Here is a 14,422-nt window from a genome sequence, read left to right as displayed (position 1 = left end):
TTTTTTCTGTCCTCCCTCAGGAGGTTACAAGGAATGATACATCCTGTCCTTGCATCAGCTGGATCATTTTCCTACAATTGTACAATAGCTATTCTAATGTTGTGACTGTGATGTTTTCATTGTATCAGTTCAGTTTTAAATAAATGCTTAGTGAAACATTTTCCTCCTTTTATGTAATTGAGTGAAATTGAATGTCTGTTTTAGTCTGAATTGAGTACCCATAGCCTTGTTTCTTCCCTTCCTTTGATACAAAAGTAGGCTGAAAACCTACCTTTTTGAGACAGCCTTCAACATTAACTCTACTGACCTATGCTCACCATTCTAGCCAGCAGTTTAACCATGCCCTCTAACTGTAACTCCTACCCTAGCATCCTGTTTGTCTGTCATGATTGTTTAGATCAGTGGTCTTCGCTAAGTTTTAAGTGAGGGCCATTTTAGGTCCAAAAGAGCTGAAGGAAGCCAAGTATCTTCCTACTTGGGGCCATGTTGCCAATAGTGCTTCTCGACATTCATTCCTACCAGAACATCTGGCCTTGGTCACACAATGCAGAACACAGATTAACCCTATACAAATATAGGACCCACAAACTAAAAGTCCTAATATACACAAACATAACCTTAAGATGCCAGACTCTGAAGCAAATGCAGAGCTCACAGGATTTTGTTTTCTGGTTCTGTCTGCTGGTTGACGGCCTGGTGAAAATAACAAGGAAATTCACATTCCAACTGAGTAATTTATAAATGCATATTTGCATGGATTAAATCATTGTTTCACCTAAGAAAAGAATTTTGAAAATTGCCTTCATGATGCCTTTTCAATTTACTTGTATTCAAATTCAGACCAGTCCTTCGTAAAAGGAGCCCCAAGTATCCTCTCTACTGTTTTGCTGTTTTCAAATATCTTGGAAGCCAGTTTTAGCCATCAGAGTAATTGGGTTTTATTCTCATTGTTTTTGATTATTTTTAAAACCTTGATGAGTGTTGCTCCCGAAATCTTAAGGAATTTGTTGAAGTACAATGAGCCGGCGTATTTGTGTTTGTTTGTTTTTTAATTCTTTATTGTTTTTAAAAAGCCAATACAAAGTGCAACAGATAAACAACTGATACAATAAACAGCACTCATTTCCATCAAATGATAAAATAAGTACTTATCACCCCCCATTCCTGGACGTGTATAACATTAAATCAGAAATCAAAGGGTAATACTAATAATCAAGTCGCACAAAATTTTGTTAATGGATGCCAGATTTCTTTGAATTTATTATAGTGTCCCAATTGTATCAAATTCATACGTCCAAACTTATAAACTTGACATAAGGTTTCCCACCAAAAGTTATAATTTATTCTCTCCTAATTTTTCCAGTTTTTTGTAATTAGCTGCATAGCAACTCCTGTCATGATGAGAAGCAATCTATTCTTATTTGCATTGATTGGACTCTTGGGCATTAATAATGTTCCAAAGAACACTAGATCATACGACAATGATAATGAGATTTCCAATATCATATTGATTTGAACCCATATGGAACTCCAAAATTTAAGTATCAAGGGACAGTAGAACAGCAGATGATCCAGCATGTTTTTTTATGGTATACTCAGATTTGTAGGTTGGTTCAGCCATCATTATCAAAAATTCATTATGTGGACACTTGCTAAGGTGTTTTCTCCTTGGTTGGCCCAATATTGTGGAACAGGCTACCAGGAGATATTCAGACTTCTGAATTTAAAAGAAGATTGAAAAACCTTTTATTCGAGCTTTCTTGACTAAAAAGGTTTGAGACTGGTTCCATGATGCTGCTTTACTTTACATTCCCCCCTCCGATTCTGCGGTTTCAGTATCTGCAGATTCGGTTATTTGCAGTTTGGGGGCCCGGGACCCCCCCCCTTTGTGAATTGTTCTGCCCCTGACCTCCCCTGACCTTACCTGATAGTCTAGTGGTGACGTAGGGCAGGAGCGAGCTTCCTACACTCCTAACCCGTGCAGAGCCATTATCAAAAATGGCTGCTGTGAGTTCCTGTGGTCTCACGAGACTACAACGGGAACTCACGACAGCCATTTTCGATGATGGCTCTGCACGGGGCAGGAGTGTAGGAAGATCGCTCTTGCCCTGCGTCACCGCTAGACCACCAGGTAAGGTCCGGGACGCAGGAGGGAGGTGGGAGTGGGTCAGAGTCGGCCCAAAAGTTATTCACAGATTTTCCTTATTCATGGGCCGGCTCTGCCCCTAACCCCTGTGAATATGGAGGAAGGAGTGTGTTTGTATTTTTAGATTTGATACCTGTTTTGTTTATAGTATGTTTTTCTGTTCCTCGCCTAAGTAATAGGTGGGTTATAAATGAAAAAATAAATCGTGTCTTCTTCCTTTGAATTCCATTAGTTTAGCCTGTATGATTTATGAGTTCTCCATCATTCTCTTGTGTTTCCTTCCATTTTCTCCTCTTGTTTGATCGCTTTATGTCCAAACATTCATCACCTGTTTCTATACTTCATATCCCAGCAGCTTTCCAGCCAGGTCCCTGAGCCAGGTCCTGTGGTTTACGGGACTATGGAGAATGTACATCTTGCAGCCGGCACTTCTTTCACTGCGACTAGTGAACTGAAGCAAGGTTTGTGCATGGATTTTTGCTCTTCATTTGGCTACTTATAAGTTAGCTGCTGCTCTTAAGACTTGTGAAATAAAAGTACTGATCCATTTCGTAAACTACTTAAAACACATTTATTTGTAAAGGCTTACTTTGACCAAATAATTGAAAACATTTTTATAAAGTATTGTTTGAAATTTATCTAATTGTGTATGTTAATTTTAATTGCTGACTGTAGGTTAGTATCTGTTGTTATTACTTAAGTGTTGTGAGTGATTTTTGTGTATGTCAGTGTTTCTCAACCTTTTCAAGCCAAGTACCCCATAAGCCTAACAAATACCAACCAAGTACCCCCGCCCACCCCTGACTCCACCTCCACAGTAATAATACTAATTGTAATGCAAATTCTTCTATCCATTTTTCATACACACACAATATAATCTTATAATACATAATGGTAACCACAAAATTAAAAAAACACAAAGCACACTGTACACAGAGAAAATGTTAATTATCATTTATATTTGGATTTTTTTCAAAGATGTCAAGGCTGATGACTTTAAAACAGCCCTGCCCAATATACGGCTCACGGGCCACATGTGGGCCAAAACGGCGCTCTCTGCGGCTCACGCCTGATACGGCTCTCCCTAGCATCCGGCTGTCTTCATACTCGGTGAGTGCCCGGCTGTCTTCCTCGGCTTCTCCCTCAGCATCCTCCGGATTCCCCCTTTAAAGCTAATTATGACAGCCTGCAGAGTGAACCTAGCAGGCTACTGTCAATCTCTGCAGCACATTCCCTTTGCCGCCATCCTGCCCCTGATGTCAGAGGAGGGGGCGGGACCGCGGCAGAGGGAACCTGCTGCGGAGGCCAATGGCAGCATGCTAGGTTTGCTCTGCAGGCTGTTGTAATTAGCTTTAAACGTTAGTCCTTGATAAGTGGCAGCAGTGGTCACAGCACGGAAGATGACCTTACTGGGTGCGGGAAGCAGTGGAGGTAAGGCCCCGCCCATCGCGATGGGGATTTCCAGAGACATTAGATCTGGACACCAGGGGCATGGACAGAAAAGGACCTTGAGGAGGAGCGGGTAAGCAAACTTGAACCAAAAGGGATGGGGAAGACAGGGCAGATGCTGGACTAGAGGGGGTAGAGAAGGGAACCAAGATAGAAGATATAGTGAGCCACATCGACAGGATCATCGACAGTGTGGAAGAGGAAGGTACGGCGGTGGTGATCCATGTGGGGACAAACAACGTGAGGAATAGGAACTATACAGCAGGGAAGTACTGAAGGACCAGTTCCGGAATCTAGGAAGGAAGCTGAAGACCTATTTGGGCCGCCGCGGGAGCGGACTGCTGGGCAGGATGGACCTGTGGTCTGACCCGGCGGAGGCATTGCTTATGTTCTTATGTTCTTATCAGAATGCTGAGGGTAGCGTTCTCAGAGATCCTGCCAGTACCCAGGGCCGATGAGAAGAGGCAGATGGAGCAGCAAGCAGTCAACGCGTGGATGAGGCACTGGTGTGAGGAAGAAGGATTCCATTTTGTGTGCAACTGGACAACATTCTGGGAGAAGAGCAAGCTATACAGGAATGATGGACTCCATCTCAGTGGAGACGGAACGAGGCTACTTGCAAGCAAGCAACTTGCAAGCTGTCAGTTTGCTTGGGTGGGAGTCCCACCAACGGTGTCCCCTCCTGAAGAAGCTCCTATTCGTGAAACTCGAGTTGGGGGTCGAGGGAAGTTTGAGACAGCAGCATCTTCTGTTTTACCTGGGTTACCAGACCGGAGCAGTTGTGGGATGTATTCCAGCAACTCCACCACTTCAGATAAGTACAGGCTGTTTAATTAGCATTTGAAAGTGAAGTCTGTGATGGTCTCATTTATAACTGGCTCCGTGATCTTTCACTAGAGTGTAGTTGTTGGGTCTGAGCTTTCACATTCACTTTTATTATTATTATTATGTATTAAGATATTGAGCAAAGAAAAAAAGAAAAGTTTTTTGAAGTGATAAGCATATTTTGTTTTAAGTTGAGATCATGAAAGAGTTTCTCATTAAGTATTTAAGTTACTTGCAAGCAACAACAAGTGAGAAATTGAGAAGTTTTTAAACTAGGAAGAAGGGGAAAGCCAACAGTCACCCAAGAGTCGATGGTTCAGGAAACGGTATACCCAGAGGATACCGTGCAAGAAGATTGTGGGAGCGGACTGCTGGGCATGATGGACCACTGGTCTGACCCAGCAGCGGCAATTCTTATGTTCTTATGGATCATAGGCAAGGCAGAAATCCTGACGGATCGAAAGGGACACAAGAGGGAAGGAAATTAAAGAAAGGCTGCAAACTCAAGTGTATGTACACAAATGCAAGGAGCTATGGCAGATAAAGATAATCTTGGCATCATCGTGGAACAAGAAAAACGTCTGGGACACTGTGCTACCGGGATACAAGCTATACCGCAGAGACAGAGTGGGTCAAAAAGGTGGGGGTATTACCCTATACATCAAAGAGGGAATTGAGTCTACCAGAGAGAACACACCACAACAGACAGATCAGAAAAATTAAATTTGACCTCCGTGCCTCCACTCAGTAGTCTATCCCCCACCCTTCCCAACACACATTTCTTAAAAAAAAAAAAAATTCCTTGATGATCTAGGGACGTCCATATGCAAACATTTTCCCTGGTAGCCTAGTAGCCCTCCCAAAGAACTGGACCTTTTTATGGCACGTCAAGCCTACAGCTGTGTACCCCTGATCTAAAGAAATTGATCTATTTATCTAAGAAATCAACACATAAAGAATAGTCTATACTGATCAAGTAAATTGATTCCACCTGTTTGAGATGACCCTGGATCGGTAGCATGGAATGTTGATACTCTTTGGGTGTTTTCCAGGTACTGGTGACCTAGATTGGCCACCATGAGGATGCGGGCTACTGGGCTTTGTGGACCATTGGTCTGACCCAGTAAGGCTATTCTTATGTTCTAAAATGTGAAACAACCAGCTTTCTCTCGATGTCTGACCACATCAAAGGTCTTCCATTTCCTAAGAGTGGTATAAGAATCAATGAAGTTAGATTGCTGTAAAAACATTTTACCATGTTATGATGATATTGTGGAAGTGTTTAGGCACTGCATATTTCTTTTTGGCCAATCACAATTTGTCTTTGAAAATAAAAATACTGCTTTCATGGAATGCAAAGATTAACTACATTTTCTGTAAGTACTACAAGGGACGTTCAATAATTTATCTACCTCAGTAGGAAAGAAAAGAGTGTTCAAAAAATGTTTGTTTTATTTTTCAATATAGTCCCCTGGTAGCTCCATACACCTCATCCACTTTTCCTGCAATGATTTTAACCCCTTTGAAAAGAATTCTTCTTAAGCGTCTCTCCAAACCAGCACAGCTCACTGTTGGGTAATTGCTCACCATGACCAGCAGGTGGAAACAGACATAAACTTTTGGGCTGTACAAATGGGCTGTGTAGTCCCAAGTACACTCAATCTACTCTCAGTCTCCAGCAGGTGGAAGTGGTAAGCTTGTGCAGTCTTCCCTGGTTTAGTGTAAGGCTGTTGAAATTTGGTTAGTGGCCTTCAGGTCCCCGTCTCTGCTGTCGGACTGACCTTGGGGAGACCCTTTTGGGGATTCATCTGACCTTGGGGGTGTCGCATTCGATGGATCGAGTCCCACCCCCCAATTCCCTCACCTCCCCGAACATATGGCTTAGAGAGCCATGGGGTTTGTTCCAATAAAGTTAAAAAAATAAATAAATCCTGAGGTAGTGCCGGTCTGAAGGGAAGCCTTCAATTGTCTTTAATTGATTTTTATTGCTAACCAGCACTTTTTCTTTAGTTTTGTTGCGTATTGTACAATGAGCAGTTTTGAAGGGAAAAAGTGCTCATTGTGCTCCAGACGTCAGGTCGATGCAGCCGGCCTGTGTTTGCGGTGCGCCAGCCACCGCAAAGGGGAATCCTCATCGGCTTCGGGTGTTGGTGAGCAGGGTTCCTTCTACAAGGGTTCCCTCACACAGGGATTCACCCAGCCACCGATGGTCGGGAAAATAAGGTTTCCCTTACCACCAATAGTGCTGGAGATTCCCTCACAACTGCTGCCAGCTTGCCTGCTTTAGCAGCTGGGGTGATTCAGGCCTCTTTGCCGCTGCAGGCCTTGGGGGAGTTTTTTTTCGGCGGGTGTTAACACCAATGTTTTCAGGAAGCTCCTCCATTTTGTCTGGAGCCTCAGGTGACCTTCCCCCCTGTATTGGAGAGACAGGTGCAAGTTTCTGCTGGGTCTCCTGCTTTAGCAGTGAGTCCTAATGTGCTGCCAGGGGGTTTTCTCCTGATTTTGTTTTAGCTTTGTGCAAGGCTTATCTTTAGGCGGCTGAGAGTTCTGCTTCCTCAGTGCTGGTTTTGACCCAATCCCCCCCAGTTTCGTCCAAGTGGCCGAGGGTCTTTAGGGACGATGATTTTTTTGTTTGGGGAGATGTTTTGACTTGATGAGGGCTTGGACCCCTTTGTAGACTTCCAGGATCCTCTCAGGGGGACGATGCCACTGGCGGTTGTTTTTCGGAACTGCCAGCTGACGAGGATGTATCTGTACTGCGGATTTTTCAATGGGAAGAGCTCCAGGAGCTTATTTTTCAGGTTTCGTTGGTTTTGCGTTTTGAGGAGAACGCAATGGAGGCCCCACCTGTGGTGGACCCCTGCTTTAGGGGACTTGCTCTTCCTCCTGCTCTTTTCCTATGCTCCGGATATTCGGAATATAGTGTGGCGCAATGGAAGGCACCGGAAATGCCTTTATCCCAGGACAAGCAGGCAGCATATTCTTAACACATGGGTGACGTCACCGACGGAGCCCTCGGTACGGACCTTTTTAACTAGAAGTTTCTAGTTGGCCGCACCGCGCGTGCGCGAGTGCCTTCCCGCCCGACGTAGGAGTGCGTGGTCCCCAGTTTCTTCGTTTCCGCGGAGCGAAGAAGACGCGTGTGTTTTTTCAACGGCCGTTGAAACCACTTTTTGCCTTCCCGCTCGCGCTTTTTTCCTTATTTTTTCTTTCTTTACCTTCGGGTTTAATTTTTCTTTGATTTGCAAAAAAAAAAAAAAAAAAAAACTTTGCTTTTTTCCCTTTTTTCTTTCGTTTTGCCCCGGCGGGGCCTGTTGCCAGTATACAGGCCTCGGGCTTCGATTTTGCGGAGGCTATCTTTCCCTTCATGCCCCCGCAGGTCGGTTTTAAGAAGTGCCAGCGGTGTGCACGCCCGATCTCCTTAACTGACCCACACAATTGGTGTTTGCAGTGTCTGGGTCCGGAGCATCGGGCGGATTCCTGCACCCGCTGTGCCACTCTTAAAAAGAGAACTCTTAAAAACCGAAGAATCCAACAAACTCTTCTCTTCGGCACCGAGTCGGCGATGGACTCCTCACCTTCCACGGCGGTACCTCAAAAATCGGCACCGTCGACCTCGACACCGACCGACCCCGCATCGGCGCCGCTGGCGCCAGGTAAGCCGGCTAAGAAGCCTCCCTCTTCCCTCGAGCGCCCTCCAGCTACGGTGGCGACACCGTCCTTACCGGCATCGCACCGGTCCCGCAAACGCTCCGCCCCGATCTCGGTGAGTGCCTCGTCATCGGCCTCCTCATCGCCGGGGCGTGGAGCGGCATCTAAGGAACCGAAGAAAAAGAAAGCGGTTCCGATGCCACCCCTCGATGACCGTATCTCGGCCATCTTAAAGGCTCAACTCCAGGAGCAGTTGAAGAAACAACTTGAACAACTGTTGCCCACTATCCTGGCACCGCTCCTTCCGGTACCAGACCGGCCCGAGCCCTGTACCGAGCCTCCGGTGTCCACCCCTTCGGTACCGGTGAACACCTCCATGCCGATCCTTTCGGCACAACAACTTCATGGCGATCCAGTGGTTCATTCTCAGGCCACATTGGATCCTCCTCGGCACCAGGCCGTACGGCACTCTTCTCGGGACCGAGATAGACGCCGGTCGTCCTCCCCTGGTACCGTTTCGGTACGCTCTGGAAAGTCTTTGTCCAAGACTCGCCATACCGCGCCCTCCACCCCGGTGTCTCGGCATGCACCAGAGGTCAGGGACCCTGACTTATGGGAGGACACTCCTCTTGGTACCGAGGAGGATCCCTCCTCATCTGATGAGGAACCATCGGCACCCGATGCCTCCTCCAAACCAGAGCAGTCCTCTTTTTCTAAATTTCTGAGAGAAATGTCTGCTGCCCTGTCACTTCCTCTAGAATCTGACTCAAAAAAGTCTCAAGCCTTTCTAGAGGCCTTAGACTTTGAGCAACCTCCTAAGGAGTTCCTTAAGCTTCCCGTGCATGACATCCTACGGGAAACGTTCTATAAAAACTTGGAAAATCCCCTCACGGTACCGGGAGCCCCCCGTAAATTGGACAACCTTTACCGTGTCATTCCTATTCCTGGATTCGACAAATCTCAATTGCCCCATGAGTCCCTTCTGGTGGAATCCACCTTAAAAAAGACTCAGGGCTCCAGTGTCTATGCCTCTACCCCTCCTGGCAGAGAAGGTAAGACCATGGACAAGTTTGGCAAGAGACTTTACCAGAATGCCATGCTTGCCAACAGGGCAAACAACTATTCATTCCATTTTTCTTTCTATCTGAAACGAGCCTATTCTCGGAAAACCCCTCACGGCTCATCCTCTGGTTTCCAGATTTATGAGAGGGCTCTTCAACATCAAACCGCCTCTCAAGCCTCCTCCTGTCGTCTGGGACCTGAATGTGGTTCTCTCAGCTCTCATGAAACCTCCGTTTGAGCCTCTTGCCACAACTTCTCTCAGGCTTCTTACCTGGAAGGTGCTTTTCCTAATTGCCATCACCTCTGCCAGGAGGGTTAGCGAACTGCATGCACTGGTTACCGACCCACCTTTCACTGTTTTTCACCATGACAAGGTTGTTCTGCGTACCCACCCTAAATTCCTTCCCAAGGTGGTCTCAGCTTTTCACCTCAACCAGTCCATTGTGCTACCCGTCTTCTTCCCTAAGCCTCACTCGCATCCTGGGGAACAGGCGTTGCACACGCTGGATTGTAAGCGTGCCCTTGCTTACTATCTTGATCGTACCAGAGCTCACCGAACAGCCCCTCAGCTCTTTTTGTCTTTCGACCCCAACCGTTTGGGTCGTCCTGTCTCCAAACGGACACTTTCAAATTGGCTTGCTGCCTGCATTGCCTTCTGCTACGCTCGGGCCGGTCTCTCACTGGAAGGAACTGTCACGGCCCACAGAGTCCGAGCTATGGCTGCTTCTGTAGCTTTCCTCCGCTCCACGCCCATCGAGGAAATCTGCAAGGCGGCCACTTGGTCCTCAGTTCACACGTTCACTACTCACTACTGTCTGGATGCGTTCTCCAGACGGGATGGACACTTCGGCCAATCTGTGTTACAAAATTTATTTTCCTAATGGCCAACCATCCCACTTCCCTCTTTGTTAGCTTGGAGGTCACCCATGTGTTAAGAATATGCTGCCTGCTTGTCCTGGGATAAAGCACAGTTACTTACCGTAACAGGTGTTATCCAGGGACAGCAGGCAGATATTCTTAAGTCCCACCCACCTCCCCGGGTTGGCTTCTTAGCTGGCTTATCCTAACTGGGGACCACGCACTCCTACGTCGGGCGGGAAGGCACTCGCGCACGCGCGGTGCGGCCAACTAGAAACTTCTAGTTAAAAAGGTCCGTACCGAGGGCTCCGTCGGTGACGTCACCCATGTGTTAAGAATATCTGCCTGCTGTCCCTGGATAACACCTGTTACGGTAAGTAACTGTGCTTTTTGGTTTGTGTGTTCTATGGCCCGCCTGTATCCTATCATAGAAGAGGATAGGGATACCTTGAAGTTTCCTGTGGTGGTTGCGGTGGTTTCGGCCATCACACAGACGGTGCCAGTAATGGCTGGCTCGGCTTTGCGGGACTGAGGAGCGTAGGTTAAAGTCTCTTCTTAAGCAGAGTCTTGATGTGACTGCCTTGATGTGGGGTGGTCTAGTAACTCAGGCTTGTTTTTGGTGATCCGAGTGTGTCCTTGACCGGGAGTCTAATGACTGGTCCTTGGTGGATCAGGAGGTGGCTAAGATTGAGATGGGGGCTTCTTATCTCTTGGATGCCATGTATGATCTGTTACGAGCTATGGCAAAGTACATGGCTCTTGGTGTGACCGCTCGTCGTACCCTGTGGTTTTGGGCTTCATTGATAGACGCGGTGTCGAAGGTAAACTTACAAAATTTCCCTTTAGGGGTTCTTTCTTGTTTGGCAAGGATCTGGACAAGTTGATTCAGATCTTAACTGACTCTAAGGTGCCCCGTCTTCCTGAAGACTGTGCTCGCCCACCTGCGTTGGGGGGGAGGTGTTGCTTGGGGGCATGTGCATGATTTTCGCTGTTACCACCCTGGTCGAGGGGCAGCTTTTCTTTCATTGGGCCTCCCCTGGTGCGTTTGTTTCAGCGCATGCAGCCCTTTTGAGTGCCCATTGGGGGTGGGGCGATTCCTCCGCCGGTCCCTCCGCCACCTGCCCCGCCCCATGACTCCTTGTTGGCTCTTCCCCTGGTGCCAGTTGGCGCAGAATTGCGGGACTTTTACCAGGGGTGGGCTAAGATTACAATGGATCAGTGGGTCCTGGAGGTGATTCTGGATGGCTATGCTCTGGAGTTTTCCTGGCCCTTTCCAGATCACTTTATATCTTCTCCTTGTAAGGTGGCATGGAAAAAGTGGGCTTTTCGTCAGACACTATAAAGTTTGTAAGAACTCAGAGCGGTAGTTCCAGTGCCTCTTCAGGAGTTTCGCACTAGCCGGTATTCCATTTACTTTGTGGTGTCCAAGAATGAGGGGTCTTTTCAGCCTATCTTAAATCTGAAGGGAGGGTCCTCCGGGTTCTGTCTTTTTGTATGGAGACCCTGAGATCTGTCATTGTGGCATTTCAGTTGGTGGAGTTCCTGACTTCTCTCGATCTGACAAAGGCCTACTTGCATGTTCCAATTCGCGCCTTCCATCAAAAGTTCCTTTGCTTTGCGATCTTGGGATGACACTATTCAGTTTTATGCACTTCCCTTTGGTCTGGCCACAGCTCTGTGGACATTCACCAAGATTATGGTGGTTGTGGCGGCGGCCTTGCACAAAGAGGGTATTCTGGTTCATCCCTATCTGGACAACTGGTTGATCCATGCAAAGTAGTTTCGGGAGAGTTCCTAGGTTACAGCTCGGGTTGTGGAGTTTCTGCATTCGCTGGAATGGGTGGTCAACCTGTCCAAGAGCTGGTTGACTCCGTCTCAACGCCTTGAGTACCTCGGGGTTCTCTTCGACACTGGCTTGGGGAAGGTCTTCCTTCCAGAGGTCCGAGTAAACAAGTTGCAGTTACAGATTCACCTTCTGATGGCTTCCTAGTGTCCTCAGGCGCATGATTTTTACCAGATCTTGGGGTCGATGGTAGGCTCGGGTTCACATGCGGCTGCTTCAGTATGCTCTGCTTCATCGGTAGTTGCCTCAGTTACACGATCTGGACTCTCACGTTCCTCTTCGGGAGTTGGTTCATTGCACCCTCCGGTGGTGGCTCTAGTCTTCCAATCTGGTGCAGGGAGTGAGTCTGGATCATCCCCAGTGGACAGTGCTTATCACGGATGCCAGTCTCCCCAGCTGGGGAGCTTGGTCGCTTGGCTTGGAGGAGGCATCTTGGTTGACCAGTGTTCTGGAGACCAGAGCCATCCGGTTGATGTTGCTAGAATTCCAGACGTTGTTGACGGGCAATGCCACGGCAGTGCCAGACAAGCCACGACGGTGACTTACGTCACTTGTCAGGGGGGAACCAGGAGTTGTCTGGTGGTGCAGGAGGCAGCTCTGCTCCTGGCCTGGGCAGAGACTCATCTTCTAGACATCTCGGCTTCCCACATAGCAGGAGTGGAGAATGTTCAGGCGGACTTTCTCAGTCATCACATGCTATATCCCGGAGAGTGGTGTCTCGGTCTTGTAGCCTTCCAGTTGATTGTGCAGGCTTGGGGTCAGCTGGTCATGGACCTGATGGCCACGAGTGTCAGCATCAAAGCGCCCTGGTTCTTCATTCAGCGCAGGGATGCTCAGGCCAAGGGGCTGAATGCTCTGGTGCAGCCTTGGCCTTTGGGGGGCCTCCTGTACGTGTTTCCTCCATAGCAGATGGTGAGAAGAGTCCTTCTTCACATTGCTCGGCACACTAGCTGTGTGATCCTGGTGGTGCCGGACTGGCCCAGGTGTCCTTGGTATATAGAGCTGGCAAATCCTCTTCTGCTGCCCCTCTTGTCTTCTGATTCAGGGTCCCATTCCAATATTCAATCCAGGTCCCTTTTGTCTTACAGCTTGACTGTTGAAAGAGAATTCCTAGGTAAGAAAGGTTATTCAGATAAAGTGATCTCCACTATCTTGGTGGGTGACAGGTCAAAAGCGTGCGCCGACAAAGGCGCGCTGAGACAACTGAGCGCAAAGTGGAATCCCGCGCCGAAGAAAAACAGTGTTTTAAGGGGCTCCGACAGGGGGTGTGGGGGGGACCCCCCCCACTTTTTTTCTCTAAAAAACAGGGAAAAAGTTAAGTTTCCAGTATAATGAGGGGGGTTACAACCCCCCACAACACCGGCGCGATCTGTATTCAGTAAAGTGGGGGGGGGGGTTTTCCCACCAACACCCCCCCGTTGGAGCCCCTTAAAACACTTTTTTCTTCAGTGTGGACTTCCGCCTTGCGCTCAGTTGTCTCGCCGCGCCTTTGTCTATGAACCATCTTGGGGTCCTGGAGACTTTCCACTTCTTGGGCTTATGTGCATGTTTGGCATATCTTTGAGGAGTGGTGTTCTGTGTGTGGCGTGGTTTCCGTTTGTGCCTCTTTGCCTCGCATCTTGGAGTTCTTGCAGGATGGCCTGGACAGGGGCCTTGCTTGATTTTCCCTCCAGTTTCAGCTTTTGGCTTTGTCTGCTTTTCATGGTTTGCTAGATGGTAGGCGTTTAACCTTCAGATGCGATTTATTTTTTGAGGGCGGCCAAATTGCTTTGGCCTTTGGTGCACCTTCAGTTCTTGCCTGGGATCTCAATCTGGTCCTGTCCAGGCTCTTGCGCCTTCCGTTTGAGCCCTTGGGTTGTTGCTCGTTGAAGGACCTTACTCTTAAGGCGATCTTTCTGGTGGCCATTACTTCTGCGAGACGTGTTCCGAGTTGTAGGCTTTCTCTTGTAGGCCTCTCTTCCTGGAGTTTTCTAGGGAGCACGTTGTGCTGCGGTCTGTTCCTTCCTTTCTGCCAAAGGTGATTTCGCCTTTTCATGTCAACCAGTCTGTGGTCCTCTTGGTCTTGGGTAGTTGGGAGGGCTCTTTGGAGCAGAGGCAGTTGCGCAAATTGGATGTCTGCCGGGTCCTTTGCTCTTATGTTCAGCGAACCCAGGAGTTCCAGAAATCAGATCGTCTTTTTGTCCTCTTAGCGCACGGGTAGGGAACTCCGGTCCTCGAGAGCCGTATTCCAGTTGAGTTTTCAGGATTTCCCCAATGAATATGCATGAGATCTATTTGCATGCACTGCTTTCAATGTATATTCATTGGGGAAATCCTGAATACCCGACTGTAATACGGCTCTCGAGGACCGGAGTTCCCTACCCCTGTCTTAGTGGGTCCTTGTAAAGGGGACGATACTTCCAAGGCCACCATTACGTGCTGGATCAAGGAGACTTATCACTTCAGCGTATCTTCTTCAAAAGAAGTTAGTTCCGGACTTTCTTAAGGCTCATTCTACTCAGGGTCAGGTTGCTTCTTGGGCTGAGTCTTCCCTGATGCATCCAGTGGATATCTTTAAAGTGGCGGTCTGGTCTTCTTTCCATTCCTTT

The 14,422-nt window shown here is 47.9% G+C and overlaps 1 protein-coding gene across 8 annotated transcripts in view; it reads left to right on the top strand.

Annotated features, from left to right (window-relative positions):
- The window catches only part of EIF4G3 (eukaryotic translation initiation factor 4 gamma 3), a 298,034-nt gene that overhangs the window by 163,842 nt on the left and 119,770 nt on the right, over positions 1–14,422 (top strand). For 7 of the 8 annotated variants that reach the window (XM_033921697.1, XM_033921696.1, XM_033921702.1 and 4 more), the window contains one exon: positions 2,499–2,607. In XM_033921697.1, the coding sequence (XP_033777588.1) occupies positions 2,499–2,607 (109 nt within the window). The remainder of the gene's footprint in view (positions 1–2,498; positions 2,608–14,422) is intronic. The other variant, XM_033921695.1, reaches the window with a different exon arrangement.

This window comes from Geotrypetes seraphini, chromosome 15 (genome assembly GCF_902459505.1).
Source record: "Geotrypetes seraphini chromosome 15, aGeoSer1.1, whole genome shotgun sequence".
Taxonomy (NCBI): Eukaryota; Metazoa; Chordata; class Amphibia; order Gymnophiona; family Dermophiidae; genus Geotrypetes; species Geotrypetes seraphini.
The sequence above is the reverse complement of the archived record's forward strand: the minus strand, read 5'-3'. Positions and strand labels throughout refer to the sequence as shown.